The sequence below is a fragment of the Callospermophilus lateralis genome, chromosome 2 (assembly GCF_048772815.1).
Source record: "Callospermophilus lateralis isolate mCalLat2 chromosome 2, mCalLat2.hap1, whole genome shotgun sequence".
Taxonomy (NCBI): domain Eukaryota; kingdom Metazoa; phylum Chordata; class Mammalia; order Rodentia; family Sciuridae; genus Callospermophilus; species Callospermophilus lateralis.
Genome location: NC_135306.1, coordinates 196,887,861 through 196,915,448, shown reverse-complemented (window position 1 = coordinate 196,915,448; position 27,588 = coordinate 196,887,861). Strand labels below are relative to the sequence as shown.

General features: G+C 36.2%; 3 protein-coding genes across 3 annotated transcripts; 2 read left to right on the top strand and 1 right to left on the bottom strand.

The window, feature by feature from the left end:
- Positions 1–11,523: 11,523 nt before the first annotated feature.
- LOC143391802 (olfactory receptor 9G19-like) lies at positions 11,524–12,459 on the top strand. Its single transcript, XM_076844556.1, has one exon. It carries the CDS (start codon positions 11,524–11,526, stop codon positions 12,457–12,459), a length of 936 nt encoding a protein of 311 aa, XP_076700671.1.
- Positions 12,460–20,774: 8,315 nt separating this feature from the next.
- On the top strand, positions 20,775–21,749 carry LOC143390506 (olfactory receptor 9G4). The gene has a single exon (XM_076842882.2). The coding sequence runs from the start codon at positions 20,811–20,813 to the stop codon at positions 21,747–21,749; it is 939 nt and encodes a 312-aa protein (XP_076698997.2). The 5' UTR covers positions 20,775–20,810.
- A 2,087-nt stretch (positions 21,750–23,836) lies between these two features.
- LOC143391801 (olfactory receptor 9G19-like) lies at positions 23,837–24,772 on the bottom strand. The gene has a single exon (XM_076844555.2). It carries the CDS (start codon positions 24,770–24,772, stop codon positions 23,837–23,839), a length of 936 nt encoding a protein of 311 aa, XP_076700670.2.
- Positions 24,773–27,588: the final 2,816 nt, after the last annotated feature.

Sequence of the window (27,588 nt, the reverse complement as noted above, 5' to 3'; positions counted from 1 at the left end):
GGTTCTGTGTTTCCTTCCAGAGGATTTTTTATTCATTAGGAAGGATGTGCACAGATAAAATTTTAATAGGCACGCCAAAGCAAATGTTCAAGAAATTTACACATTGTCCAGTGATTTGTTTTTTTTTTTTAAAAAACTGTAAAAATACCTTTGTCATGATTATATATCTGAATATTGGTCAATTAATTAATTCATAATTACCTAGCCATGAGTATCTAGCAAGTGCTGCTTTATAGAAAGTTATCCAGGAGGCTGCAGTAGGGTGGAGATGGAGACACTGGGGGTCAAAAACAGATATGTACTTGGGTCTTATGGTTTTAGGACAATACAGGGAAGCATTCAATCATAAATACACATTAATTTTACAATATAACAAGTGCTACAAAATAGAGACGTTTGGTCATGGATGCCTTAAAGGGTGTGGATTCAATAAAAATCCTTAGAGTGGTGGAAGCTAGCCAGTGGAAAGCTGGGTTCTGGCCTCAGTTCATGGATACCAAGTCACAAGGCATTGCATTTCCTCACCACAAGATGGCAAGAACTCTCCATGAAGGTGATCGTCCCTACTAAGCTGAGGCTAGAATGTTTTCTTTGACTGTCCACATGTGAAAAGAACAATATCGAAAATCAAAATTTTAAAACGTTATTTATAACAAAAACAATATTTAATTACATTGCATATAATTAAAATACTGGCAAAACCAAGTTTTCACTTCTATTTCATAGGAATTATATTATTGCATACCTGTTAATAAAAATAGTCAAAACCTACTGGATTGAATGAAGGATACATAATGAATGTGCCTTCCACCTTCCACTCCATATTGACCCCAATTCAAATTCGGCTTTCATCCTATAGATTACCTCCCTCCCCTGTTTTTAAAGGCTTTATTTTTTAAAGAGAGTTTTAGGTTTTCAACTAAACTGAATAAAATCTACAGAAGAGAACTCCTTCTAACATTTTTTTTCCCTATGTATTTGGCAGTATGTCATATTTTATTATTATTTCCCCAATAATTTTTTTTCCTTCAGGGGCTTATGTTTCTGCTTGGCTTGTAACAGCCTGTTTGGATTTTGGCTTTTCAACATTTGTTTGATATTTAAATGAATGCTCCAGACTATTGCTAGAGGTAGGCTAAATCATATTGCAGAACAAGCTCCTGGGAAGCTTTCTCCTTCCACCAAGCAGTGACTCTGAAATCCAGGCTGCTTCTCTCTTTTGATGCCACAGTCACCTCTACATGGCCACTACTTCCTGGCAGAGGGGAGCAGGAGGATGGGTGATATCTATGGCGTTTTATGGACTGAAAGAGAATAAATGCAAACCAGCCTGGGGAGCTCTATAGTTATACATAACATTGGGATTCATTTTGACATCATCCTCATACATGCACAGAAAAGAATTTGCTCTGATTTAGTCCCCAGTACTTCTCCTTTCCCACCCTTTTCACTCCCCCTTCTTTTACTCTCCTGGTTTTCCTTCTTTATATTTACAACATTTTAGAAATTAGTGCTTTATGAATATACATGAAGTTGAAATTCACTGTGATACACCCATATATGTACACAGCATATTTTGGTCAATTTTATTCCACCATTCCATTTATTTTCTGTCTCTCTTCTCTCCTCCTCAACCCCATTTTTCTGCTCCACTAATATTCCTACTATTTTCATGGGATTCGCCCTTTTACTCCCTTTATTTTGGTCTAACTTCCACATATGAGAGCAAACTCTGACCCTTGGCTTTCTGAATCTGGATTTCTTCACTTAGCATTGTATCTTCCATTTCCATTTTCTTTTTAATCAGTCAGTGTCATACTTACTTTATTCTTTATAGCTGAGCAAAACACCATATTTTCTGAATTCATTCTTCTGGGCTGGTTCCATAACTTGGCTATTGTGAATTGTGCTGCTATAAACTCTGATATGTTTGTATTCCTATGGTATGTTGAGTTTAGTTCTTTTTGATAAACACCAAGAAGTGGGGTAGCTGGGTCAAACTGTGGTTCCCCTCCTAGTCTTTTTGAGGAATCTCCATGCTGCTTTTGAGAGTGGTTTTACTAGTTTATAGTCCCTCCAGAAATGTCTAAATGTACCTTTTCACCTGTATGCTTATTATTATTATTATTATTATTATTATTATTATTATCATCTGTTCTTGATTGACATTCTGATTGGAGTGAGATGAAATCTCAGTTTAGTTTCATTTTGCATTTCTCTGATTTCTAAGGATGTTGAAAATATTTTCTTATATTTGTTGTCCATTTGTATTTCTTGTTTTGAGAAGTGTCTGTTTAGTTCTTTTGCCCATTTATCAATCGGATTATTTGTGGTTCTGGTGTTAAGTTTTGAGTTCTTTATATGTCCTGAATGTTTAATCCCCTGTTGGAAGAGCAACTGGCAAAGATCTCCTTTCTGTAGGCTCTCTCTTCATTAATTGTTACCTTTGTTGTGCAGAAGCTTTTAAATTTGATGCATTCCATCCCATTTATTGATCCTTGTTTTTATTTCTTGGGATTTAGGAGTCTTGTTAATGAAGTTGTTGCCTATACTGATATGCTGGAGTATTGAGTCTATATTTTTTCTAGCAGTTGTACAGTTTCTGGTCTAATTCCTAGGGCTTTGATTCACCTTGAGTTGTCTTTTGTGGAGGGTGAAATGCAGATATCTAGTTTCATTCTTCTACATACTTTTATACAGTTTCCCTTACATCTTTTGTTAAAAAGGCTAACTTTTCCATAATGTATTTTTTTGTACCTTTTCAAATATCAGACAACTAAATCTATGTTCATTTGTTTCTGTCTCTTCTATTCTGTTGGTCTTCATGTCTGTCTTGAAGCCAACAACATGCTGTTTTTGTTACTGTAGCTCTGTAGTATAATTTGAGATCTGGTATTTTGATGCTGGAGGCATAGCTCTTCTTGCTTAGGATTGCTTTGGCTATTCTCAGTCTTTGATTCTTCCAAAGGAATTTTGGGACTGCTTTTTATAATTTTGTGAAGAATGCCATTCATATTTTAATGGAGATTGAATCTGTGTAATGCTTTTGATAATATGGTCATTTTGATAAAATTAATTCTGCCTATCCAAGAATTTAGGAGGTCTTTCCATATTCTAAAGTCATCTTTGAAATTTCTTTTTTCCATATTCTCTGCAGTTTCCATTTCAGAGGTCTTTTGTCTCCTTGGTTAGATTTAATCTAAGCATTTTTTTTAGGTTATTGTGAATGGGATATATTATTTTTCATGATTTGTTTCTCAGCAGATTCATTATTGGAGTATAGGAAAGTGATTTTTATATGTTGATCTTGTAGCCTACTGTTTTGCTGAAATCATTTATCAGTACTAGAAATCTTCTGGTGGAGTTTTCTGGGTCTTCTAAATACAGATCATGTCATCAGCAAACAGAGATAATTTGACTTCTTCTTTTCCTATTTGTATCCCATTACTTTCCTTCTCTTGCTTGATCACTCTGGTTAGAGTTTCAAGAAGTATCTTGAATAGAAGTGGGAAAGTGGTTATCCTTGCCTTGTTCCTGATTTTAGGGAAAATATTTTCAGTTTTTCTCTGAAATGATGTTGGCCTTGAGTTTGTTATGTGTAGCCTTTCAATGTTGAGGTAAGTTCCTTCCATCCCTATTTTCTTTAGCATAAAAAGCATGTTGGATTTTTTCAAATGCAAAAATCCTTAATAAAGTTTTGGCCAACTACATTCAAAAAACACATAAAGAATATAGTACCTCATGATCAAGTGGGTCTCATCCCAGCGAGGCAAACTTGGTTCAGCACATGCAAATCAATAAATGCAATTTACAGCATTAGTAGTTAAGGTCAAGTATCACTTGAGCATCTCAATGAATGCAGAAAAAGCATTTGACAAAATCCAGCACTCATTCATGTTTAAAACACTAGAGAAACTAGAAATAGAAAGAATTTACTTCTGCCAGCTATAATAACTTTGTTTTTTCATGTAATTATTTTATTGTACTTTGCATCTCCAGGCAGGTTTTCCCACATTTGGGTAAAATTTGTAGCAGGGCATAAGCTTAAAATTTATGAAAAGAGTAAAACAGAAATTTCTGGAGTGGAAGTTGGAATAATTTGAGGGGTATTTTATATACCTTTAAACATCAGGATTTAATTGAGATGTCAGATTTATAGCAATTCACATCTTTAATTTTCCAGATAATCTGGAAGTCAACATTTGATAAATGATTTATTAAAGCAAATACAAAGATTTTGTTAATTTATAAATTATTATAAATTATAATTTATTATAATTAACATTCAATAAGAGTAATGTGTTATTACTCTTATTGAAAATGTTAGAGACTTTTAAATTGAGCCTTGTGTAGAAAAAAATGTATTGAGCAAAATTATGTGAATAAATATTCCCCAAAAATAATATAAAAAAAGAATTTACCTCAACACTGTAAAGGCTTTATATGACAAGCCCCAGAGAGTTTTACTTTCATTTCAGTTAACCACACCATGAATTTGAGTAAAATCTGCCAATGGCTTCCCAATGCACAGAGAATGTTTGACAAAATCATTCACATGGTCTACTCAGCTTCTGTGCTATCTGGCCTTGTAATCTCTCCTGCCTTTTAAAATATTCTTCTGTTTATCTCTTCAAGGTCCCATACTCTGAACTTCCACAGCCTGAAATCACTACCTGCATTAGTCAATCTGACTAGTCAATGATTATTCCTCAATTCTTAGGTAAAATATTACCTTTGTAGATAAATCACCCACATAGCATCTTGTATTCTAATACAATCTTATGACACCCTATTTTCTCCATAATGACATTCATAATTTATAATTTAAATTTGTATGACTATTTGACCCTAATGAGGCTGTAAACTTTACAAGGGCAAATGCTATATCTGTCCCTGTACTTAAATGTAAACATATGTATATGCAATTTAATATGTATTTTATTTTCCTTTTATTTTAAAAATTGTGTACTTATTTATTTTTATATAATTTTAATTTTTAATTTATGTTAATTTGTATTCTATTTTTAAATTGTCTTTTTATTTTCTCCTTTATATTTTTAATTGACATGAGTTAAACTACCTTTATACACACTACTTCATGAGAAAGACAAATTATTTACAATTTAGAGATAAGAAAAATGAGACTTGGTAAATTTAAATACATTGGTTTTAGTCACACAGCTGGTGATTTATAGAGCTGGGATTCACTCTGATGCTGTCTCTTTTTAGTCTGTCTTTTACCAGTTATTAAGCTCAGCTTGTCTCAGAGTTGTATTTCTTCCAAATCACTGCAGAGCTAGATTATTTGAATAAATTAGTATATTCAATATTCACAGTCTGCTCTAACTGAATGACTTTGTGGGTAATCAATAAATCCTGTCCCTCAATATTATTGTTTATAAAACAGGATGATTTTTAAGAAAACGATAATGAACAAAATTTTAGAAATAAAAATTTTATGGTCTTTTAATTATTCTTCCTATTATAATTTTTTATTACAGTTGCAATGATTTCTGAACATTTTCTGTTTATAGAATATCCCATGATTTTGTTCCTGCCAGTTCCTTTTTAATCTGCAATTCATAAATAAAACTCACACAGTAAAAGTTTCCACTTATTTTTTAAACAAATTGCATCCACTAGATACATTATGATGATCCCTTCCCACCTCATTTCGGAAAGATTACTGAGCATTATAATTGGTCACTTGGCACTGGTATCATACATGGAGATCTTTTTTTTTTCTCTTAGCAGCAAATCCCAAAGGGATGCACAACCTGATTTTTCCCAGTGTTCTTATCACTGGAAAGAAGATTTCTATGACTGAGCAGAAGGCACTTGGATCTAAGGTAAATTGAGAAATTCTTAACTTCAGCTGAAATTCAGACAAAGTGACTATGTTCATGAAAGTAAGTACTGTATTTAATAGCTAAAGGTAAAAAGGTCAGAGAACCACAATATGGACAAAGAATGATTCTTAATGTAAGATAATTGTACATTTTGGAAAAGAATAAAGTTCACCTTTTCTATAATTACATCTAATGAAGAAGTGGAAGAGTCCCTGGGTGTCTTCTATTCTAGCTACATTTTCTGTTTCAGTGAAACAGGTAATTAGATGTGTGCCTAGTGGATGTTTCTTTCTCATAAACCCTCTGTAGCTATGTTTCACTGCTTTCCTTCCTGTTACCTTGCTAAGACCATCTTAGAGCTCATAGCCAGTTCACATGAAGAAAACCTACAGAGGATCAATATTTTCTTGAATGTAGAATGTTTCTTTTTCTATATTTGGTAGTGTATGGGTAAGTATGGAAGTGATGAATAGATGAATAGATGATGAATATATATGTATAAGAAATATACATATGTAGGCATATATATACGACCATGATCATCAGGATCATGCTGTACACTTATAATTAATATGTTATGGATGAACTGTCTAATAAGTAGCAAAAGGAATGACACAGACAGCAGGTACATTAACCCTGGAGAGGATTGAGGGATTATTAAGAGGCCAAGTTCTAAGGTGTGATCATTTCCAGAAGCATCTATTTCTTAAAACATCCTCCAGTGGGGCGCAGTGGCATACACCTGTAATCCCAGCTACCCTAGAGACAAAGGCAGGAGGATCATGAGTTCAAGGTCAGTCTGGACAATTTCCATGACCCAGTCTTAAATAGAGCTAGGAATGTAGTGATAAAGTGCCCCTGGGTTCAATCCTTAGTTCTGCAGGAAAAAAAAATTCTTTTGATGAAGAGAGCTGTTGATGGATGAGTAGAAATGATTTGTGAAGAGAAACTTACTGAGCACCTCTTGACTCCAACATGCATGTAGCCACCTTTAAGTTTATGAATGAATCAGAAAGTAAATGAGCTTAAGAAAACTCTCTTCTATGTCTGTATCTATCTATCTATCTATCTATCTATCTATCTATCTATCTATCCATCCATCCCATTCTGTGTAGACCATGTTTTCCTCATTGTTTCTGCAAGGAATCTTAGAAGAAATGATTTCAAAGTTAGCATCAAGAATGGCAACATTTTGCCTGAAAGCACAGTTCACTTTCTTGTCTTTGCACGATACTAACTGCATCTATGGGTTGCTGGAAAATTTCTAGGCAAACCTGTGGTCCATACCAGTAGTGGATAGAACTTGTGGATGTGCAATAGGTTTTACCCCTGTCTCTACATGTAACTTTTTTCTTTTTAATTTATGCAGTTCACTTGTGTTAATACAGAAGGTGGCTTAGTGTGAGCTCTAAGAAACTAAGTTTCAGGCTCCACACTAAGTCACCTTTGATTTTTTTTTTTTCAGAAAACCATTGATGTAAACATATGTAAACATTCACATTTATTTTTACGTTATGCTTCAATAACTGTAGTTGAAAGCAAGCCAGGTTAGTGAAAACAAATTTCTTGCATTTCATTTCCAAATGGAATTTTGAAAACAAGTCTTTAGCTACCCATTAGTGTGAATCTATAAAAAAAGAAGGTGATTTCTCCCACTGAACACATGGAAATTCAGGCAGTCACGGCATAGGTGCAACTGGAAATCCTGGGGAGGTCAAACAAACATCTGAGGGCTGGATTACTGAGGTGAGTAAAATCATGGAATCTGGAGAGCACGATATGTAGTCTTAACTTCAAGTTTTCAAATTGCAGACTCACGTTTGTAATGTGATGAAGTCCCACTGAACTACAAAAGGTAGGCGAGAAATCAGAGTTCTGGAGGGGATTATGCTATTTAATATTGGCCGCAGCCAACCAAGTTTAGAACCCAAGTCTCCTGATTTGTGGGCCCCTGCTGCTTCCAGAAATATGCTCTAATAAAAATGCTCTAACACCCTTGAGGAATGAAGGCAGTCAAAATATCACCTATTTTAGTTCTCTTTTCTTATAAATAAGAATTGTTTTTGAGAATAAACCTAGCATTAATATTTAAGTATAAGTTTATATATAGGTTCTGAAATTCTAGTGGAAAGAAATTGTCTTATCATATATGTAATGTTCCAAGAGCGCAATTCTTTATTTTTCTAGTTCAGTTTTCAGGTCATACATTAACACAATTACCAATTATTTTGTTTTATTTTTGTATTTTTAAAGCTTTGAATCTACTAAAAGAAATTCAGCAGCCCTGCCAATCTGTAACCCTGGCCGTCATAATCAAGCCCTTCCTTGATGCAGGTAGGTTGTCAGGAGACTTTTGAAGGATGTTGCATTTCCCATGTTGACAACATTCCTGTCCTGCTTCTACCTCTGAGGGAAAGGGAATACTGAGGCTGTATGAGATTTCTCATGCTGCTCTAACATAGTAGTACAAAATTGATAGTTTAGAAAAACAGAATTTATTCTCTGGATGTTCTGGAGATCAGCAGTCTAAACTCAGTATGACTGAGCCCAAATCAAGATGCCTACATGGCCAGTTCCCATCAGATCTTTAGTGGAGGGTCCATCTCTTGCCTCTTCCGCTTTCTTGTGGCTTCTGGCACTCTTTGGCTGCTGGTTGTATCCCAGTCTCTGCTTCAGTGGCCAAATCTCCCTCTGACTCCCTCTTGCAAGGGAGGTGATAACATATAGGTCCCACCATGATAACATTCTTATAGGAAGATAATTTTAATTATTTTTAGTTTTTTTTATGATGTGGTATCAGTTGAACCCAGGGCCTCAAGCATGTTATACAAGTGCTCTATCACATGGTTATGTCTCCAGAGTCTTAACAACACATGGGAAGAATCTTTTCCCATATAAAGCAACATTCTCAGATTCTTGGGATTGGAATTTAAATAACTTTGTGGAATTATGTATGGTATATTACTCAGCCTGTCAAGCTTCCACAAGCCTTTCATTTTAAGCAATTTTAGAAGAACTATTAATTCTTTAGAAAATTTAACACACACTATTGAAATGATTATTCAATAATTAATATTTTGACTTCAATTTAGGGTGCTATTAGAGGTCATACTGGTAAGCTGAAGTTCCCAAATTCCTGTTATCTAGGTAAATCTATTCTCCAATTTTCTATTTTCTGCAGTTTTTTCTTAGTTTTGTGGATAAATAATTGAATGAAATGTAACTATTGCCTTTTATGGACTTTACAAGTACAATGCATTTTCAATTATGTTCCAAATTAAAGTTAGAATAAGATTATGCTTTTTTATATAATTCATTATAAAAGGACAAATTCAAAGATCTAAAGAAAAATTAAGCCTTCCTTTCAAATACCCATTTTCATATAGTCCACATGATCCTCCAAGAACCCAAATACAACCAGAAGAGAAGATATACAAATCTGACCATTTGCACGGGTTTAAATTGTATTATTCATTTTATTATTGTTGTTAAGCATTGTTTGTATTCTGGGTATTAACCCTCTGTCAAATAATAGTGGATATTTTCTTTATACAGTTGTTTCCTTAGTTGTGTAGAAGTTTCTTGGTTTGATATAATCCCATTTGTCTATTTTTCAAATTTTATTTGTCATTCTTTGAGTAACATAAAGCTCATTGCTCATTCCAGTGTCCTGAAGTATTTCTCCTTTTTATTTCTTATAATTTCATAGTTTCAAGTCTTAGATGAAAATTTGATTCATTTCAAGTTGGTTTTTTGTACAGGGTGAGAGATGGGGTCAAGTTTCAATCTTCTGTGTATGTATATTCAGTTTTCTCAGTATCATTTATTAAAGATGCTGCCCTTTCTACAATATGTGCCTTTTGGCACCTTGGTTGATAGTCACTTGACTTTAGATCCATGGGTTCATTTCTGGGATCTTTGTTTTTTTTTTTTTTTCAACTGGAAAAAAAATGCTCTGTATCACTAGCAATTAGGAGAATGCAAATCAAAACCATAGTGAGATATAATTTCACCCTAGTTAGAATATCTATTACACAAAAGAATAAATGCTGGTGAGAATATGAAGAAAAGTTAACTCTTGAACACAGTTGATGGGAAAGAAAATTAGCATATTCATTATAAAGAACAGTACAAAAAAAAAAAAAGAACAGTACAGAGGTTCTTAAAAAACTAAACATGAATCTACCAAATGATTTACCTATCCCTCTTCTGGGTATACATCCAAAGGAAATGATATCAGCATACCAATAAGATATCTGCATGCTTGTATTTATTGTAGCAATATGTACCATAGGTAAGATACAGAATCAGCCTAGGTGCTCATCAATAGATAAACAACATACCTTCCCCCACCCACACACAGAGTAGGATACTATTTAGCCATAAAGAAGACTGAAATTCTGTCATTTACAACAAAATGGATGGAACTGAAGATATTATGTTAAGGAAAATAAGCCAGATACAGAAAGACAAGTACTGCATATTGTTGCTCATATGTGGAAGCTGAAAAAATCATCCTGGATGTAAAATATGGGTTACTAGAGGCTGGAAAGGAAGGATCAGATAAAAGAAGGCTGGATTTGATGAGTACATGCTGTATACATATGTGGAAATGACACTGAATCTTAAATATGTACAATTAACACATGTTGGTCAAAACCAAAATTATTTTTAAAAAAGGCAGAGGAGCTCAAGGTGAGTACAGTCCTGGGTGAGGTTGATAGATGGAGAAATAACTAAGTATCCTATAACATTGTAGGAAAAAAGCAGACTGGCTAGTAAATCATACTCTAATTCAATTAATTTTCAATCAGTTCTTTTGACCTGCCCTAATGCAACTCAATAAGATGTGCTCCCAGTCATCCAGCATTTGACCTTACCTTCCTGGGATAACCAAGACTACGATGTTATGTGCTTGATCACCTGCAATTAGACTACACAGCTTGGCTTGGTATCTCTAAAACTGTGAATTACAAAGAGGTAACACTGTGAGATCTGTCAGTACTTGGGTATAGCAAGGTGTCAATAACCACAGAAGAGAAACTGCTAGCAGAGCTTTTTTTTTTTTTTTAATATTCTGGTAATCCATTATTGCCTTGGAAGCACAAATAAAAAATAAAGCAACATCTTCACCACATTTTGCCATCGATTACTTTAACTTCAGAAGTCATTTGCGCTTCAAAAATATGTTACTCTCAAATTCAGTAATGCTGTTTTAGATCTTTATTTTCCGAGTAATTTTTACTTAGGTCAAGATATCACTAGTTCCTAATAGAATGACAGGAAAAGCTAATGCTGATCTGACACTAAATGTTGTTTCTGCATTCTAAGTTTCAATCTCCTGTGATGTTAAAAGGAAAGAATGAATGCTTTAAAAATAAAAAAAGAAGAAGATACACAAATTACCCTCTTACATAGGAGGGAAAATTAGATTGTAGATGTAAGATGACATACACCAACTGAACTCTCCAGGATGCTGAGAAGTGATTTTTCATCTCCCCAAAGGAGGGATACCCAGTTTAGCAAATACATTTCATAGTAAGAAGTATATATGCATCAGTTGGCTTTTTCAATGTTCTAGAAAGACAAAAACTCTGAGGAAAACATAATGGTGTCTTAAGCCATGATAAGTGTACCAATCTTTTCACAGAAAAGACCCTAGAAACCCAAATCCATGGATGAAAAGAATTTCACTGGAGTGAAGGAGTTCATCCTTCTCGGATTCACAGCAGATCCAGGGGTACAACAGGTGCTGTTTCCCATCTTCCTCATCATTTATATCTTCAGCCTCTTAGGAAATATGACCTTGATTTCTCTAATCTGTGCTGATTCTCAGCTCCACACACCCATGTATTTCTTCATTGGAAACCTGTCATTCCTGGATCTCTGGTATTCATCTGTCTATGCCCCCAAGATCCTGATGACCTGCATCTCTGAAGACAAAAGCATCTCCTTTGCTGGCTGCCTGGCTCAGTTCTTCTTCTCTGCTGGACTGGCCTACAGTGAATGTTACCTTTTGGCTGCCATGGCTTATGACCGCTATGTGGCCATCTCCAACCCCTTACTGTATTCCCAGGCTATGTCCCCAAGGTTATGTGCTAGTTTGGTTGCAGCTTCATACCTTGGTGGCTTTGTCAATTCCACTATCATCACCAGTGAGACATTTACTCTGAGCTTCTGTGGTGACAATGTCATTGATGATTTCTTCTGTGATCTGCCCCCACTAGTAAAGCTGGCCTGTGATGTGAAGGAGAGCTACCAGGCGGTGCTGTACTTTATACTTGCCTCCAACGTCATCACCCCCACTGTTCTTATTCTCGCCTCCTACCTCTTCATCATTGCAGCCATCTTGAAAATCCGCTCCACCCAGGGCCGCCTCAAGGCTTTCTCCACCTGTGGGTCTCACCTGACAGCTGTCACTCTCTACTATGGTTCCATTCTCTTTATTTACTCCCGACCTAGTACTAGCTATGCCCTGGAACGGGATAAAGTGGTGTCAGTGTTCTACACTGTGGTGATTCCAATGCTGAACCCTTTGATCTATAGCTTAAGAAATAAAGATGTCAAAAATGCTCTGAGGAAAATGTTAAATCGAGCAAAGATTTCTTAAACAGAAATACTTGGTATGCAAATAAATAAATAAATAAAAATAAACCAGCAATAGATTTTTCTCCATGTTGTTACTATTAGCTTGTACTCTCAGAAATAAAGAAAAATTGTTTCATAATTATAAGCAATATCCTGTGTTTGTTTTCTTAATTTGGCACTTAAGAGATATTTTTATAAGAATAAATGAAGGTGGACTATTTGGAAAAACTGCTGTGTGTGCTAGCTTGACAGAGTCTATAAAACTGCTGAGAATGTGAGAGGTTTGAAAGAAAGCAGATCTGTTAGAATTTTCAATTGACATTTCATAAGATGATTTTATCTATAATGTTTTAAACTATAATTTAGCTGGCTATGGAATCATTATCAACATTTGACTTCATATAGCTCATAGTTGAGAAAACAGGAACATAACCTATAACATACAACTCCAGAGGCACTTATATTGCTTGGAGAGAGGGAGGGGGGAAGAGGGAGAGAGGGAGGGAGGGAAGGAGGGAGGGAGGGAGGGAGGGAGGGAGGGAGAGAGAGAGAGAGAGAGAGAGAGAGAGAGAGAGAGAGAAAGGATATGAATCAGCAAAATATGAAGTAGAAAAGAAATATCACTTAGAGCCACTATGTATTCCCAGTAAAAGAATATAGTCTCCACCAATTAAAAATCAAGGTTAACAGTCTTTTAATTGTGTAAGAGAGAAAGGGAGATACAGTTGACCAAGAACACAAGAACATCATATACATAAATATAGACAGACAGAAAGGGATTTCAAATAACTAAGAGAAGGTTCAGAACAAAATCTCTACTGGGTAAGTAGTGATTGATAGCAACTAAGAATCTACAAACATTTGTATTTCTTTTCTCTCTTTTATGCAACAATTAATTAAGCATTAGAGACTATTTCATTGTAATGTTTCCCATTTCTTAATTTTAATCATACCAACATTAAAAGGCCGCAGTGTTGATAACAAGTGTATTTATTGGTTTGCTAGGATTTCCATCAACATTGCGTGGTTGAAAAACAGACACTTTTTTTCTCACAGTTCTGAGGCTAGAAATCCAAGTTCAAGGTGGTGGCAGCCTTGTTGTTTTGCAAGCTCTCTTCTTGACTCATAGATGGCTGCCATATTAGTATGTTCTCAAATTGTCTTTTCTCTGTGTGTTCATGTCCCTCTTGTCTCTTTGGAGGTCCAGATTTCCTTTTTATAGGTATCAGTCATATTGGACTAGGGTCCACTGTAACCACTTCCTTTTAATCTAATCACATCTTTATATATATATTAGTTGGAGATGGACGCAACATTTTTATTTAGTTATCTTTATGCAATGCTGAGGATCAAACCCAGGGCCTCACATGTGCTAGGCAAGTGTTCTACCATTGAGCTACAACCCCAGCCTCCCAATCATCTTTTTAATGGCCGGATCTCTACAGTCACATTCTGAGGCACTGGGAGTCAAGGCTTCAACATATGAATTATGGGGAGACGATTTCACCCCTAACACCAGGGATGGATAATGGATTCCCAATGGAGGAGACAAGGAAGGGCACTCTAGACAAACAGAGGAGCATGTGACAGGGAAAAAGCAGTGAAATGTAAGATATATTTTAAAACATTATAAGTAGTAAAATTTGGAGAAATTCTGTATCAGACATATTTGATGCTTATAACTTAGAACCATTAGGAGCCAACTTTTAAAAATACTGCTCACTTGATCATATTCCAATTAACATATTATCCCCACATTCCAAGTGTACTCTAATTGTGTCTTTGGAGACGGAGGTACCTATTTCTGGCTGATGCGTGGAAGAAGTCTCAAAGGGCTATTGAGAAAGCACATATGTTGGGTCCAACAGAGGCACACTAAAACTCCAGAAGAGAGAGAGCAAAGTGTGTCACTTCTAAGAACTGACCTTCCTGATCCAGGTAAGCTCCTGGGATGGGGAAAGTTAAGCAGTTTGGCCTTCCTGTGACTTTAGCTATAATTAGAATGTGATAAGATTTTGGCTGGGCTGTCAAAGGATCATTGCTTTGCCAAACTTGCATGCAGATGTGAGTGGTCTCCCTCCCTCTCTTTCTCTGTTTTTCTCTCACACACACACACACACACACACACACCCTTCTAATTACAATTCTATCCAGTGATAATATCTGGTCCGAATATACAGTTTGAAATTCAGTCTGATATTTATGCTGGAACTTCATATATTCATTGACACAGTGAAAAAAATTCAAGAGGACAAAGCATTGCCTTTTTTGGATGTCTTTGACAGCTATTTTGTGCGGTCCAGACTAGTAAAGTGCATTATTTTAAGTCCCTGTAACTTATTTTTGGTGCCAGAGAGATGTTAGTTCCACAGAGTTCTTGCTCCAGGGAAGGCAGCAGCGACCATTCTGCTCCTGGGGAAACGCATCACCACAAGCTGTTCTATGTGGGATGCTTCAGCATGACTGGTTCTGGTCCTCTGTGTCTTTTTTCACATTCAGATATATATCAGCAATTTATTTCAAATTTGAAATGGATTTGAGGTCTCAGGAATGAATCCTCTCTTTTATTTATTCTTTTTTCTTCTTGTCAGACAGTTCACTGTGCCAGGAAAATCCACTTAAGATAGATTTTTCATTCTGAGTATTTTAAGCTAGGTTAGGTGTAGATAGCATTTTAGGAAAAAAAAGTCAAGATAGTTAGGAAATAAACCAGTTATTCTCTCTGCAATTATTTATCAAATGCCACCAAGTTACCATAAACTGTTCTTGATAGTGTAAAACAGCAGTAAAGAAGCAGAGAAATGTACTGCCCTGAGCATGAGGTATTCTGGTAAGGAGAAACAGGCAACAAATTTAATAGACAAGAGTGAGAATGTCAGAGTTGAACAGAGAGAGTACCAGAGCAGAGTCTGGGCAGAGTGATAGAATGAGGGGCATTGGTGGGAAGTGGTCAAGGAATTTTTAAAAGGCCCTTAGTCAGAAATAACATTCTAGAGGGGCTTAAACAGATGAACCTTGAAGATATCTGGGGAATAGACTCTAAAATGTTCTTCAGTGCTGGGACAGGATGGCATGTTTGAGAAAGTGGGAGAGTTGGCAGGGCTGAAGCAGAGTGAAGGAGAGGGTGAGTGGTGGGTATTGGGAGATCAGGTTCTATAGGCAGGGGGAGCACAGAGGCTCCATCATGGCACTTTCATGAAATAAATTGAGCTTCTTTACAAGGTTCTAATACAGTAGTGATATTTATTGGACACACTGGTTGCTATGTCGAGACTCTACTGTAGGGCACAAGGGTGCACACTAGTTAGAAGGCTGCTGGAATACTCTTTGCAAAAGATGATGGTAGTTTGAACCATGGGGTGGGAGTTGCAGTAAGAGTGGTGGGAAATGGGCAAATTCTGGTACATTTTGAAGGAAGGGATTTCAGTATTATGTGATACATTAAAAAGTAGATAGGAGAGAAAGAGATTAGGTTGATGTCAAATTTTAAGATTCAGAAATAGAAAAGGGTAGAATTTGAATCATGGCTGTGGGAAATGCACAGATAGAACAATTTTTGGAAGTGAGCATTAAGAATTCAGCTTTAAACATGCTAAGCTTAAAGGCACGTATCTATTACTTATCTTTTAATACAGAATGCTAACACTGGAAAAAAGCTGAAGCATCTTCAACTGGTGGAAATTTTTACAAAAGAATCAAAATTGGGAAATTCAAAGGTGTTTCTCATAGTTGATGAAGTCTCTAAAATGTTGCGTGTTTAACTATCTGTGCATGTACATATTGGGGAGAATTATCATTACATTTATCATGTTCTCAAAGAGGTCCAGACTCCATAAATATGAAAGCCATTAATAATTTACTGATAAAGAAATTAAGGAACATGGTGGTTAGAGAATTATGGAAACTTACAGGATTGATTTTTTTTTGGGGGGGGGGCAAAAGAATGAGAATGCAAATCTTGAGGTGGAACGAGGAAGGCAGTAGTCTTTGGCACTTTCCAGTATTGTCACTGCAACAAAAATGGTGATGATGTCCCGTATTTCCACAGATAGGCATGGCTAATCTGCTTTGCCCCATGATATCGCAACAGGTGAGGCTATCTATTGTTTCCTTTGGATTTCTCTAAGAGATGTTAACATAAATTGGAATATAAAATGCTGCTTCTGGGGACAATGATTAACCTTTTTTTTTTTTTTTCCATATGGGCAAAATGAGCTCCTGAGAGGAAAGATTACTCTTCCAATTCACACAGGTGATTAGCGTCAGGGATATGTACCAATTACAGACCTCTTCAATCCCATGCCAATGAACTTTGCACTTCTAAGACTGTCACTCCTGTATCAATTACATGGGAATAGTGACAAAAATACTAAACTTATGGATTTTAGCTAGATACTGAATGATACTGTTTGTTTGGGCTTAAATTATTTATAGAATTTTTTTTTAAGAGAGAGTGAGAGAGGGAAAGAGAGAGAATTTTAATATTTATTTTTCAGTTATCGGCGGACACAACAACTTTGTTTTGTATGTGGTGCTGAGGATCGAACCCGGGCCGCACGCACACCAGGCAAGCGCGCTACCGCTTGAGCCACATCCCCAGCCCCCTATTTGTAGAAATTTGACCTTCTTATTTTTTTATAAGCTCAGAACTTTATATTAAAGTCAGGTATTTTCCCTCTCATTCAGAAAAATAAATAATTATTTTTGTGGCTATATTAGCTGTGCAGAATGGGCTGTGTATTTTACCTATTTAACTTTGAGATCTTCTCATCTTTTTGGACGTGAGCACATGGGGGTTGGCAGGTTGTTAATAGGTTGATAGAGCTACCGATAAGGGAATCAGGACTTGAACTTGTGTGTCATTTCCATTTTGCAATTCTGCCTATGCCAGACTTTTCTGTCCTCAAGTAGACTTGCTCATATATTTGTGGGATGGATTCCAAGGAATGACCCTGCTCCCATGTCTGGGGGACATTTAATGTGTCTATAGAGTGTAGACCAGATGTATCATTATTCAATAAGGTAATCAGGGCTTATTCACAGACATTTGGTGGGATTCTGAAGTGAGAAGAGAAACAAGAAAAAAGCTACTGAGATCCAACCTTGCAATCCACATAGGGCAGTCTATGCTGCAACCTATTGGCCAAAGCAAACCACCAAGCCTTCTAAGTCACAAGAGGTGGGAAAAACAGTCCACTGTTGATACCAGTAAAGAATTGTGACCTTTTTTTGTTTGGTACTACAACACATAATTTTTTGATCTATTATTTAATTTAATTTCCCTCTCTCTATTTTAAACATAAGAACTCTGGTCCAAAATATAATGTGATAAATTTTTGTGATATAATTTTATTGCATACAGAAGTCAGAATGATGTCTATGGCAATGTATCTTTTAACAGAGAGTTCCACCAAATTTATTTATACATTCTTTCCAGTATATTGTAGTTTCTAAGTTTCATAGTTTTCTAAAAAAAAGAGATACAGCAGCTTTGGTACCAACCCATATTTTAAAAGGATCTTGTCTTTAGATTTCAACAGCATTTAAGGAGAAAGTATTATTGAATATAAATTTTTGTTCAGAGGTGAGATTAAGACTAATGGTCTTTGAATCCCATCTACCAGGATGTGATTCCAGTTCATATAATGCTTTCTAATTCTACCTAGAAAATTTAATGCCTCTTTTCTGTCTTCAGAAGATCAGAAGGCTAATATATACTACTGACAGAGGAATGAGGATTTCAGAGTGTCCACTTAGAGTGAAGAATTACTCCCTTCAATGCATTTTCAGACCTGCAACTTGAATGAACTTTACATAAGTATATCTGATCACAGTAATTCTTCATAATGGCTATGGCTTCCATTTCTGTTGGCTTACAGGATAAGAAGTCTTCTTTATGACTTGCACAAGTTTAATTTTATTTATTTATTTTTTTGTTATCAGGGATTAAACCTCGGGGTGCTTAACCCCTGAGCCACATCCCCAGCCTTCCTTTTATTTTTATTTTTTATTTTGAGACAGAGTCTCCCTAAGTTGTTTAGGGCCTCACAAAGTTGCTGAGGCTGGATTTGAATTTCCAGTTCTCCTGCCTCAGCCTCCTGAGTTTCTGGGAAGAGTTTTGTAATCTAGTGTCTCTTTTGGCTCTTCCAAGACTCTCTACCCAACCATCTTTATTTAACCTCTCAGTTTCTTTATCTCACCAATTTCTCTCTTGTGTAAGCTCTGACTACTTAATTTTCTTGGGATGGAATTTCTTTCCACCCTCTTCTTAACCCACAGTGAGTGTTATTTGGCCCAATTCTCATTTTTTTTAAGTTTCCTTAAGTTCATCTTCTGGGAAATTGATGACCAGTAGACTAGACAATTTATTCTATTAATTATCTGCTTCTTGAAGTCAGAAAAACAAATGTAGCAAAAGCTAACCATGAATTCCTGCCACCATAATTCTGTTCACACTTGATCAGAGTTGGAACAAAAATTTCAGCATGCAAATGAATGACAGCACAGCACTGTAGAGTTAATTGTGGGGCTCTGAGGAAATGAGAAATCGTTATTGAATGATGAATCACGGGTGTGATCCTGTACAGTGAAGTCTTAGGTGATGAGAATTGGTTCTATAGGGTCATAAAGGTAAGTTAAAACCCACTTCTGGAACCTTGGGTGTGGGAAAAAAGTGCCTGTACTCAAGTGTTAATGAGAGACACTGGTTATAAACTAAGAGTGAAAGAGGTGAACTTGTCTTTAGGTTTTCAAGCTGAATTGTTTACAATAGTATCAATCAAATCAAATCGCTGAGCATCACTGCCTATGTTTGAAATATTAGGCCATTCATACCTTCCTTCCTAGAAATAAAGAACAGTAGGTAAATGAAGCAGTAGAGGACTTGAGTTTACATTTCTGCTTAGAACACTGACTGGTTTTTCTGGAAGGTAAATATTTTGAATACGGAAATATAGTTACTCTAATTAGTAACTAATTATTAACTAATTAGTAACTATGGTCACTCTAAATAGTAACTGATTAGTAGCTAATTAATTAACTAATTAGACACCTCTTCTTAGCTTCTCTGTGAGAACTCTTGAGATTCAGGATATGAAATTTAAAGGATTCATGGTTTCTCAATGCCTTGCCACCCCAAATTGGGTCCTTTTTATTGTTCAGCATCTACCACATCAGAAAATGCCTGAACTATGCATACAAAACTCCTCAGCTGGAGGAAAGTGAGTTATAAGAGATTTTCAGGTTGAAAGAGGGCTGTGGCATTGCCTTAATTAGGGGAACACAAGAGAAAACAAGTATTCACCAATAAGAGAGAGAAAAGATAGTGGTGGAGAGCAGATGTTCTTATTTCTTTCATTTTTTCTTATTTTTTAATTTTTAAACTTAAATTTATTTTAACTGACATATAAAAACACGAACTTATACACATATGCAGTACTATGTGACATTTTCATGCATATCTACATTGTATAATGTTTAAGGTAGGGTAAACACATCTATCTCCTCAAACATTTATCATTTTTTTAAAGGTAAAACATTCAAAATCCTTCCTTTTGGCTTTTAAAGATATGTAGTACATTGTCAATTTCTATGATCTCTCTACTGTACAATAGCATACCCAAACTTCTCACTCCTCTTTAGTTATAAGCTGGTATCTAAACATAGACTATTGATTAAACAGGTTCTGGTTTTAAATATCAGCTCTTCTATTGACTTGCTCTGTGACTTTGATTACTTGAACATTTTATGCTTCAATTTCCTCCACTGTATCATGAAGAGCATAATTCCACCTACATTATAAGGTTGTTCTGAAAATAAAGTCAGTTAAATTAAGTATCAGTCTATGAATAGAAACTGATATATGATCAGAAATGTATTTATTTTTCTATTTGTACTAATTGTAGGAGGGACAGTATAATATACTTTGACACAATCCTTGATACACAAGAAATTCTTCATGATCTATGGAAGGATACTGAAATTTGTTTTGAGTGCCAACTATCTATTAAAACTTGACCTCAGTGTTTTTATATATATATATATATTTTTTTAACTCAGACAGTCTTCTAGGAAATTATTTGTCATTTTCATTTATTTTGTCTGTTTTCATTTATTTTATTTTATGAGAATAAGAGACTTGTCTTAGATTAAAGATGGTAAGTGAATAACCTAATTTTAAAATAATTTTTGTTCCAATCCCAATGGTCTTTCCAAGTCAGACTGAAGTTCTAAAATTCTAGACAGTAAGAAAGGAAATTACTTCTTAGAAATTGCTGATTTAATTGATATACTTGTTATGTTGTTTCAAAATAAAAAATCACTAAGTGATGTTTATTCCCTGGTAACAATATTCAGAATTTCCCCTTTGTGGACATGGAAGTGGGAAATCGCACCGTCCTGACTGAATTCATCTTGGTGGGCATCTCAGCAGACCCCCGGTGGCAGCCGATTCTATTTGTAATATTTCTGGTGCTTTATTTGGTGACATTGTCAGGGAACATGACCCTGGTTATATTAATTAGGGTTGATTCCCGCCTGCATACACCTATGTACTTTTTCATTGGCAGTCTTTCTTTCTTGGATTTCTGGTACACTTCGGTCTATACCCCCAAAATCCTGGCCAATTGTGTCTCAGAAGACAAGCGCATTTCCTTGGCTGGATGTGGGGCTCAGTTGTTCTTCTCCTGTGTTGTGGCCTACACTGAGTGCTATCTCCTGGCAGCCATGTCATACGACCGCCATGCAGCCATTTGTAACCCACTGCTTTATTCAGGCACCATGTCTGCTTCTGTTTGCATTGGACTTGTTGCTGGATCCTACATAGGAGGCTTTCTGAATGCCATAGCCCACACTGCCAACACCTTCCGCCTGAGTTTCTGTGGTAAAAATATCATTGACCATTTTTTTTGTGATGCACCACCTTTGGTAAAAATGTCCTGTACCGACACTCGGGTCTATGAAAAAGTCCTTCTGGGTGTGGTTGGCTTCACTGTTCTCTCTAGCATTCTTGCCATCCTCATCTCCTACTTCAACATCCTCCTGGCCATCCTGAGGATCCGTTCAGCCTCAGGAAGGCGCAAGGCATTCTCCACCTGTGCTTCCCACCTGGTCTCTGTCATGCTCTTCTACGGATCCTTGCTTTTCATGTATTCAAGACCCAGTTCCACCTACTCCTTGGAGAAAGACAAAGTGGCTGCTCTGTTTTATACTGTGTTAAACCCACTGCTCAACCCTCTCATCTACAGCCTGAGAAACAAAGATGTCAAAGAGGCCTTCAGGAAAGCAACCCAGACCATACGACCACAAGCATGAAGGTTGTTTTGTGGCTGAATATTGTTATTTTCCAAAACACTGACAGGTAGACACATGTGTACCCATTTCTGTATTTCATTTAAATTCAACAAATGATACTTTAAACATGTGGACATGGAAGTGGGAATTCGCACCAGGTATCAAACAAAAAACTCAAAGTATTATTTTTTTCATGATATGAACTATTCTTAACTTGCAGTACTTGGTTTTTAATACTCCACAATGTTATTTTGCTTCTTTGCAGTACTAGAGTTTCCATAAAACTCATTTTGCTAGTTGTCATTGGGAGATTTTGTGAAAAGAAAGAGGAAATTTCATAGTTCTCAGCATAAAGTTTAACTTGGAAACTTAATAAACAAACATTATTAGGTGAGGGGAAGATTTGGAACTGTGAGAATCCTGAACGTTTGCTCCAGATTTTATAAATAATTATTTTTAGTAATGTGTTTCCTCTAAATTCCTTCATAAAGCTTTAATTGAGTATACAGAAACTATATTTGTAAACCTCATTCCCTCTACATAAATATAACATTATTCAAAATATTTAGGAGTTGTGTAGATTAAAAAAAAAAAAAACTAGTAACCCACAAAATCCTCTCTAAATCCATGGAGAAATACATGTCCTTAGGACTGTACATCTTTCTCCAAGAGTGTTCTCTCCATGGGAGAATGAGCACTTCATAGTATTCTCCCTTAAGTCACACAGCCATGGAACCCCACTCGTAGAAAAGAACAACATCAAACTAAATGAAGTAAATCAATAGCAACAGTGAAAAAAATCTTTAACAGAAGGGTCCCCAGCTCTCTCTGCTTTTTCGTTTGTCCTGGCCAAAAGACACAGGATGCCTAACCATGTGGCTACTAGTTGCATGTTTTCCCAGGACACTTGAAACAGAGTGGGGAGCTTGACAACCATCAGCACTGACAGAATTGTGTAGGTGGTTGTCTGAAATCCTGAATGACCAAATATGTTGCTGAATGCTTGGAAACCCTGACCCTGAGCCAAATCTCTCATATAAACTCAATAATTCATCCTCATCCATGGACACAACTAGGTATGACATCCGCCATGTTGCTGTCCTTTGAACAAACATGCTGCAGCCCTCCTGTTTTAAGGTTCCCTAATGAATACTGCAAATTTATCCACCTATGGGTGATTCTCTCTTGGAATTCCACTAAGCTGTCTCAGGATGGTTTCGGGTACTTCCTTAGGGGAAATTGTCTGCCACAGCTTTCGGTGAAATTCCAACTACAAGTTCAGGTGGAAAGGACAATAACCTTGACCCAGTGCTAGTATTTTTCCATAGAACATTTTGATTATGAAAACAGCTTTCAGTTCAATATTTATTCCATGGCAGGTTTGGTTAATATTTTATTTAATGCCATTTCCAAAAGCATAAGTAAAGGACTGTCAGTTAAGTTTTACTTATATGGAGCATCCAGCTCATAGGTTAGAACATTGTCATTGAAAGATGATTGCAGTAGAGGAAATTATCACATTTAAATAATCCATTAAAATTAGAAAACATTACAAAAAATAGTTGTAAACATTGTGTCATTTGTATAAGCTTCAGATTTCTTCTCTTTAATTTTACCTGCATGTATTTTCTTACACATCAATGCTCTTTCTCTCTTTTCATGAAAAATCTTGACATTCCTTGTTTGTCTATCATTGAATTTCTGCTAGTACTTAATAAACACTATTTAACCAGCAAAATAATTCCATATTTTGTTTCCTTTATATACCCATGATACTTTGTAGGGAGAAATAATTAGATCTACATTAGGAGAGAAAGAACAAAGTAAAAGTTAATCTTTGGTGTTCTAGAAGTATTACAAACATACTTATATTTTGCATTCAAGCCAGATACTGCTTTTTGAAAATTATATTAATATTAAAATGAATGTATGATCAATAGTAGAAATTCTAGTCTAATCACTAAACCAAAATAAAGAAACTAATACAAATAAAAAATGTGTTAAATTTTATTAAATAGAAATTTAATATTTTAAGATCCAATTCCCCATTCTTCTCCAGGAGCAGTGTTTTATAGCTTAGCAGTGATCTGAAAAAAAAGTGTATCAACTTAGACTTCGGACTGAGCCAACTTGAAAAGCTTTTTCAGGGCTTCTTTCACATCTCTATTCCTCAGACTGTAGATCATGGGGTTCAACATGGGGAACAACACAGTATAAAAGGTAGAAACCATTTTGTCCCTCTCAAGGGAATAGCTGGAACTTGGGCGAGAATAGATGTAGAGGATGGAGCCATAGTACAAGGTCACAGAGACCAGGTGGGAGGAGCAGGTGGAGAAGGCCTTGAGGCGGCCCTGGGTGGAGCGGATCCTCAAGATGGCAGCAATGATGAAGAGGTAGGAGGCCAGGATGAGTAGGGTAGGGGTAATGACATTGGACGTCAGAAGGAAGAACAGTACAGATTGGTAGCTCTCCTTCACGTCACATGCCAACTTTACTAGAGGTGGAACATCGCAGAAAAAGTCATCGATGACATTGTCACCACAGAAATCCAAGGTGAAGGTGTTGCTGGTTAATATTGTTGCATTGACAAAACCCCCAGTATAGGAATATAGAACCAAACAGATGCACAATCTCCTTGACATGGCCTGAGCATAGAGTAGGGGGTTGGAAATAGCCATATAGCGGTCATAAGCCATGGCAGCCAGCAGATAGCACTCACTATAGGCCAGCCCAGCTGAGAAGAAGAACTGAGCCAGGCAGCCAGCAAAAGAGATACTTTTGTCTTCAGAGATGCAGGTGACTAGGATCTTTGGGGTGTAGACAGAGGAATACCAGAGATCCAGGAAAGACAGATTTCCAATGAAAAAATACATGGGTGTGTGGAGCCTGGAGTCATTACAGATCAGTGCTATGAGGATGGTGTTTCCTACCAAGGTCGCAGAGTACACTCCAAGGAACACAACAAAGAGGAGGACCTGCATCATGGGGTCTGTTGTGAAGCCCAACAAGATGAACTCAGTCACTGTGTGATTGCTCCTTTCCATGCCTTAGAAACCCTTCACCTAGGGATGGAGTAGGGAAGATTTAGTTGCCACAACCAACACCAGATGAAGGCACTTTCGATGCTAAGCCCCTTAGATGTGCTCAACACGAAGCAGGAACATTGCGTCCCTTTTGCAAGTGAGGAATTTTCTGAGTTCAATTTCAATATGTGAAATACATTTAATAATAGGAAATTCAAAATGATGTAGAGGGTTTGTGTTAGTCAGCCTTTTGTTACTATGATCCAAATCCCTGAAAAGAACAGCTTAGAGGAGGACAAGTTTGTTTTGGTTCATGGTTTCAGAGGTTCCGTCTGTGATCAGCCAACTCCATTTCTCTGGGTATGAGGTGAGATGGATTATCATGGTAGAAGGACATGATCAAGGAAATCTGCTCACCATATGGCAGCTAAGAAGAACACACACACACACACACAACAGAGAGAGAGAGAGAGAGAGAGAGAGAGAGAGAGAGAGAGAGAGAGAGAACCAGGTGGGGCAACAAGATACAATCTCTTAAGGACATCCCCCTGTGACTTAGCTTTACCAGCCATGCGTTACAGTTACTACCCAGTATTACTAGTCTTTTAGAATTTTTAATTCATCAAATGGATCAATCCACAGATTAGGTTACAGCTCTCATAATCTAATCATTTCACCTTTTCAGATTCCTGCATTAACACAGGTGCTTTTAGGGAATATGTCATATCCAAGCCATAATGGGGTTGTTATTTAATTTACAAAAAAAAAATACATATTTCTTTAGTTCCAGGTGCAGTTTTAGACACAAAGACATGGCTATGAGGCTGAAAGACTTTATTTGACAAGGTACAGGTTTGTAGAAAACAAATAAATCAATAAATGCCAACAGGTTTTCAATTAATGCCTTATGCTATTATGAAAACTAAACCGGATAATGGAATAATAATGAACTAGGAACTAATTGAATTTAGACATGGAGAAAATTTCATTTTCCCATTTTCCAGCTAGGAATGGACTGGAGGTTCAGAGCCCACAAGTGTGATGTCCTCATGGTTTAAGATGTAATGACAATGTCTTTTAATACAATCTCAGAGAATGTTCTCTTCCCAGGTAATCAATAGGAGGGGTTGATACATTTATTATGAAACCCAGGAAATAAATCAGATGGAGAGTCAGGGTGAAATTGGAATGGGCACCAGCAAATCAATCTATTTTTATATCAGAAAAAAAACAAGTTTGATGTCATTGTGGGTTTTGGGGGTCTAAAAGCCTGAGACACAATAAATATTTACTGAATGAATAAATGAGAAGCCTTGATCCAGAAGAGAAACCACTCAATAGGACCAATGCTCTGAGTGGCCTCAAATGGTGTCATTTTACCCTAAAACTACCTCAAAATTTTGTTTGATATCCCACATGCATGTCTTGACACCAGCAAACCCATATTTAATGTATTCTTTGCAGACCCAGATAGGAAGAAACAAATTAATCAGTCCCAAAATGGTCAGCCTGAGCAAATATTTGTTTACCCAAATTGAGTGTGTCTGCAAATATAAGTGTTTTCCATGTCTGCAACAGATTGTCTGTCATAAGATGTCATGATGGGTAGATATAGGAAGCATCCCTTGGAAATCAGAGCTATCTATCAATCCAGAGAGACCTGAAAAAGCATTTGGCTTTCAGTCAGCTCAACCACAGAGCAGGTACATGTTGTAATACTGACCTATTGTAAATACTAGAGGAAGAAGTGATTCTCATATTCTTTATACATAAAATCACCTGGCCAGTGTTTCTAATTTAGCACATTGTAGGTGACCCCAAAGGAACCTGTTTTGAATATATAACCTGCTTTTAACATATAATCTGCTTTTAAATATAAAAGCAGCCCAAGTATTTGTAACTTCATTTGTGTGTAAATCACAATGAAAAATGCTGACCTGAATATCAGTCCTATTATTATTATTATTATTATTATTATTATTATTATATCACAGGAGTCTTGCCTGTCTTACAATGCATATAAAGATGTGGTTCATAATTTTATAAATTTCAAAAGAGGAGCTGTAACAGATTTATGTTTCAGTTCTGATATTAACAATTTCTATACTTGTGACCTTGCAACACTTATTTAAATACCCCTATCTCACTTTTCTTGTCTATGAAAGGAGGTAATAACAATTTCCTCATAGGACTGAAAGAAGATTTAAAGGAGATATTATACATCAGGTGCTTAATACATTGTCATGTAAACTATCTGTCCTATGTAAATAATTATGCTATGCAGGTGTAAAGCAGCAACATTATCTTTGTATGAAAAACACAGCAATGGGTTAGATTTGTGCTTGATACTGAAGCCTCCAGGTGCTTGCATGCCTCTGTTGGCATTTTCTTCTTTCCCTATTGCTGCTGCCTTTGCAGGAAAGTCTCTAAATGGCCTCACCATTCATTCACCAGGAGCCAGGGGATGCTCCATCTCCTTTGATTGGGTTCCAGTCCCTTTGAGATTTTATGAAAACTATGCAATTCTTCTCACTTGGAAAAAACCCAAACCAAAACAAAACGATGCTTATGACTCACCCTGGGTCCCACAAAGAGAGATAGGACACAGATTTCTTTGGCATTTTCCCCTGAATCACTACATACAGCCCCAGAAAGACTGACTTCTGTGCTGATCCTGTATTTTTAAATCAGAACAACAAATTAATTTACCTGGCAGAATATATTAATCAACCTGCACACTTATCTTTCTAACAAAGGGTACTTTTTATGATAATGAAAAAATAAATTTTCCATTCAAAAGTATTAAAAGCCACCCTTTTTGTTTAAAGGTAAGCTTT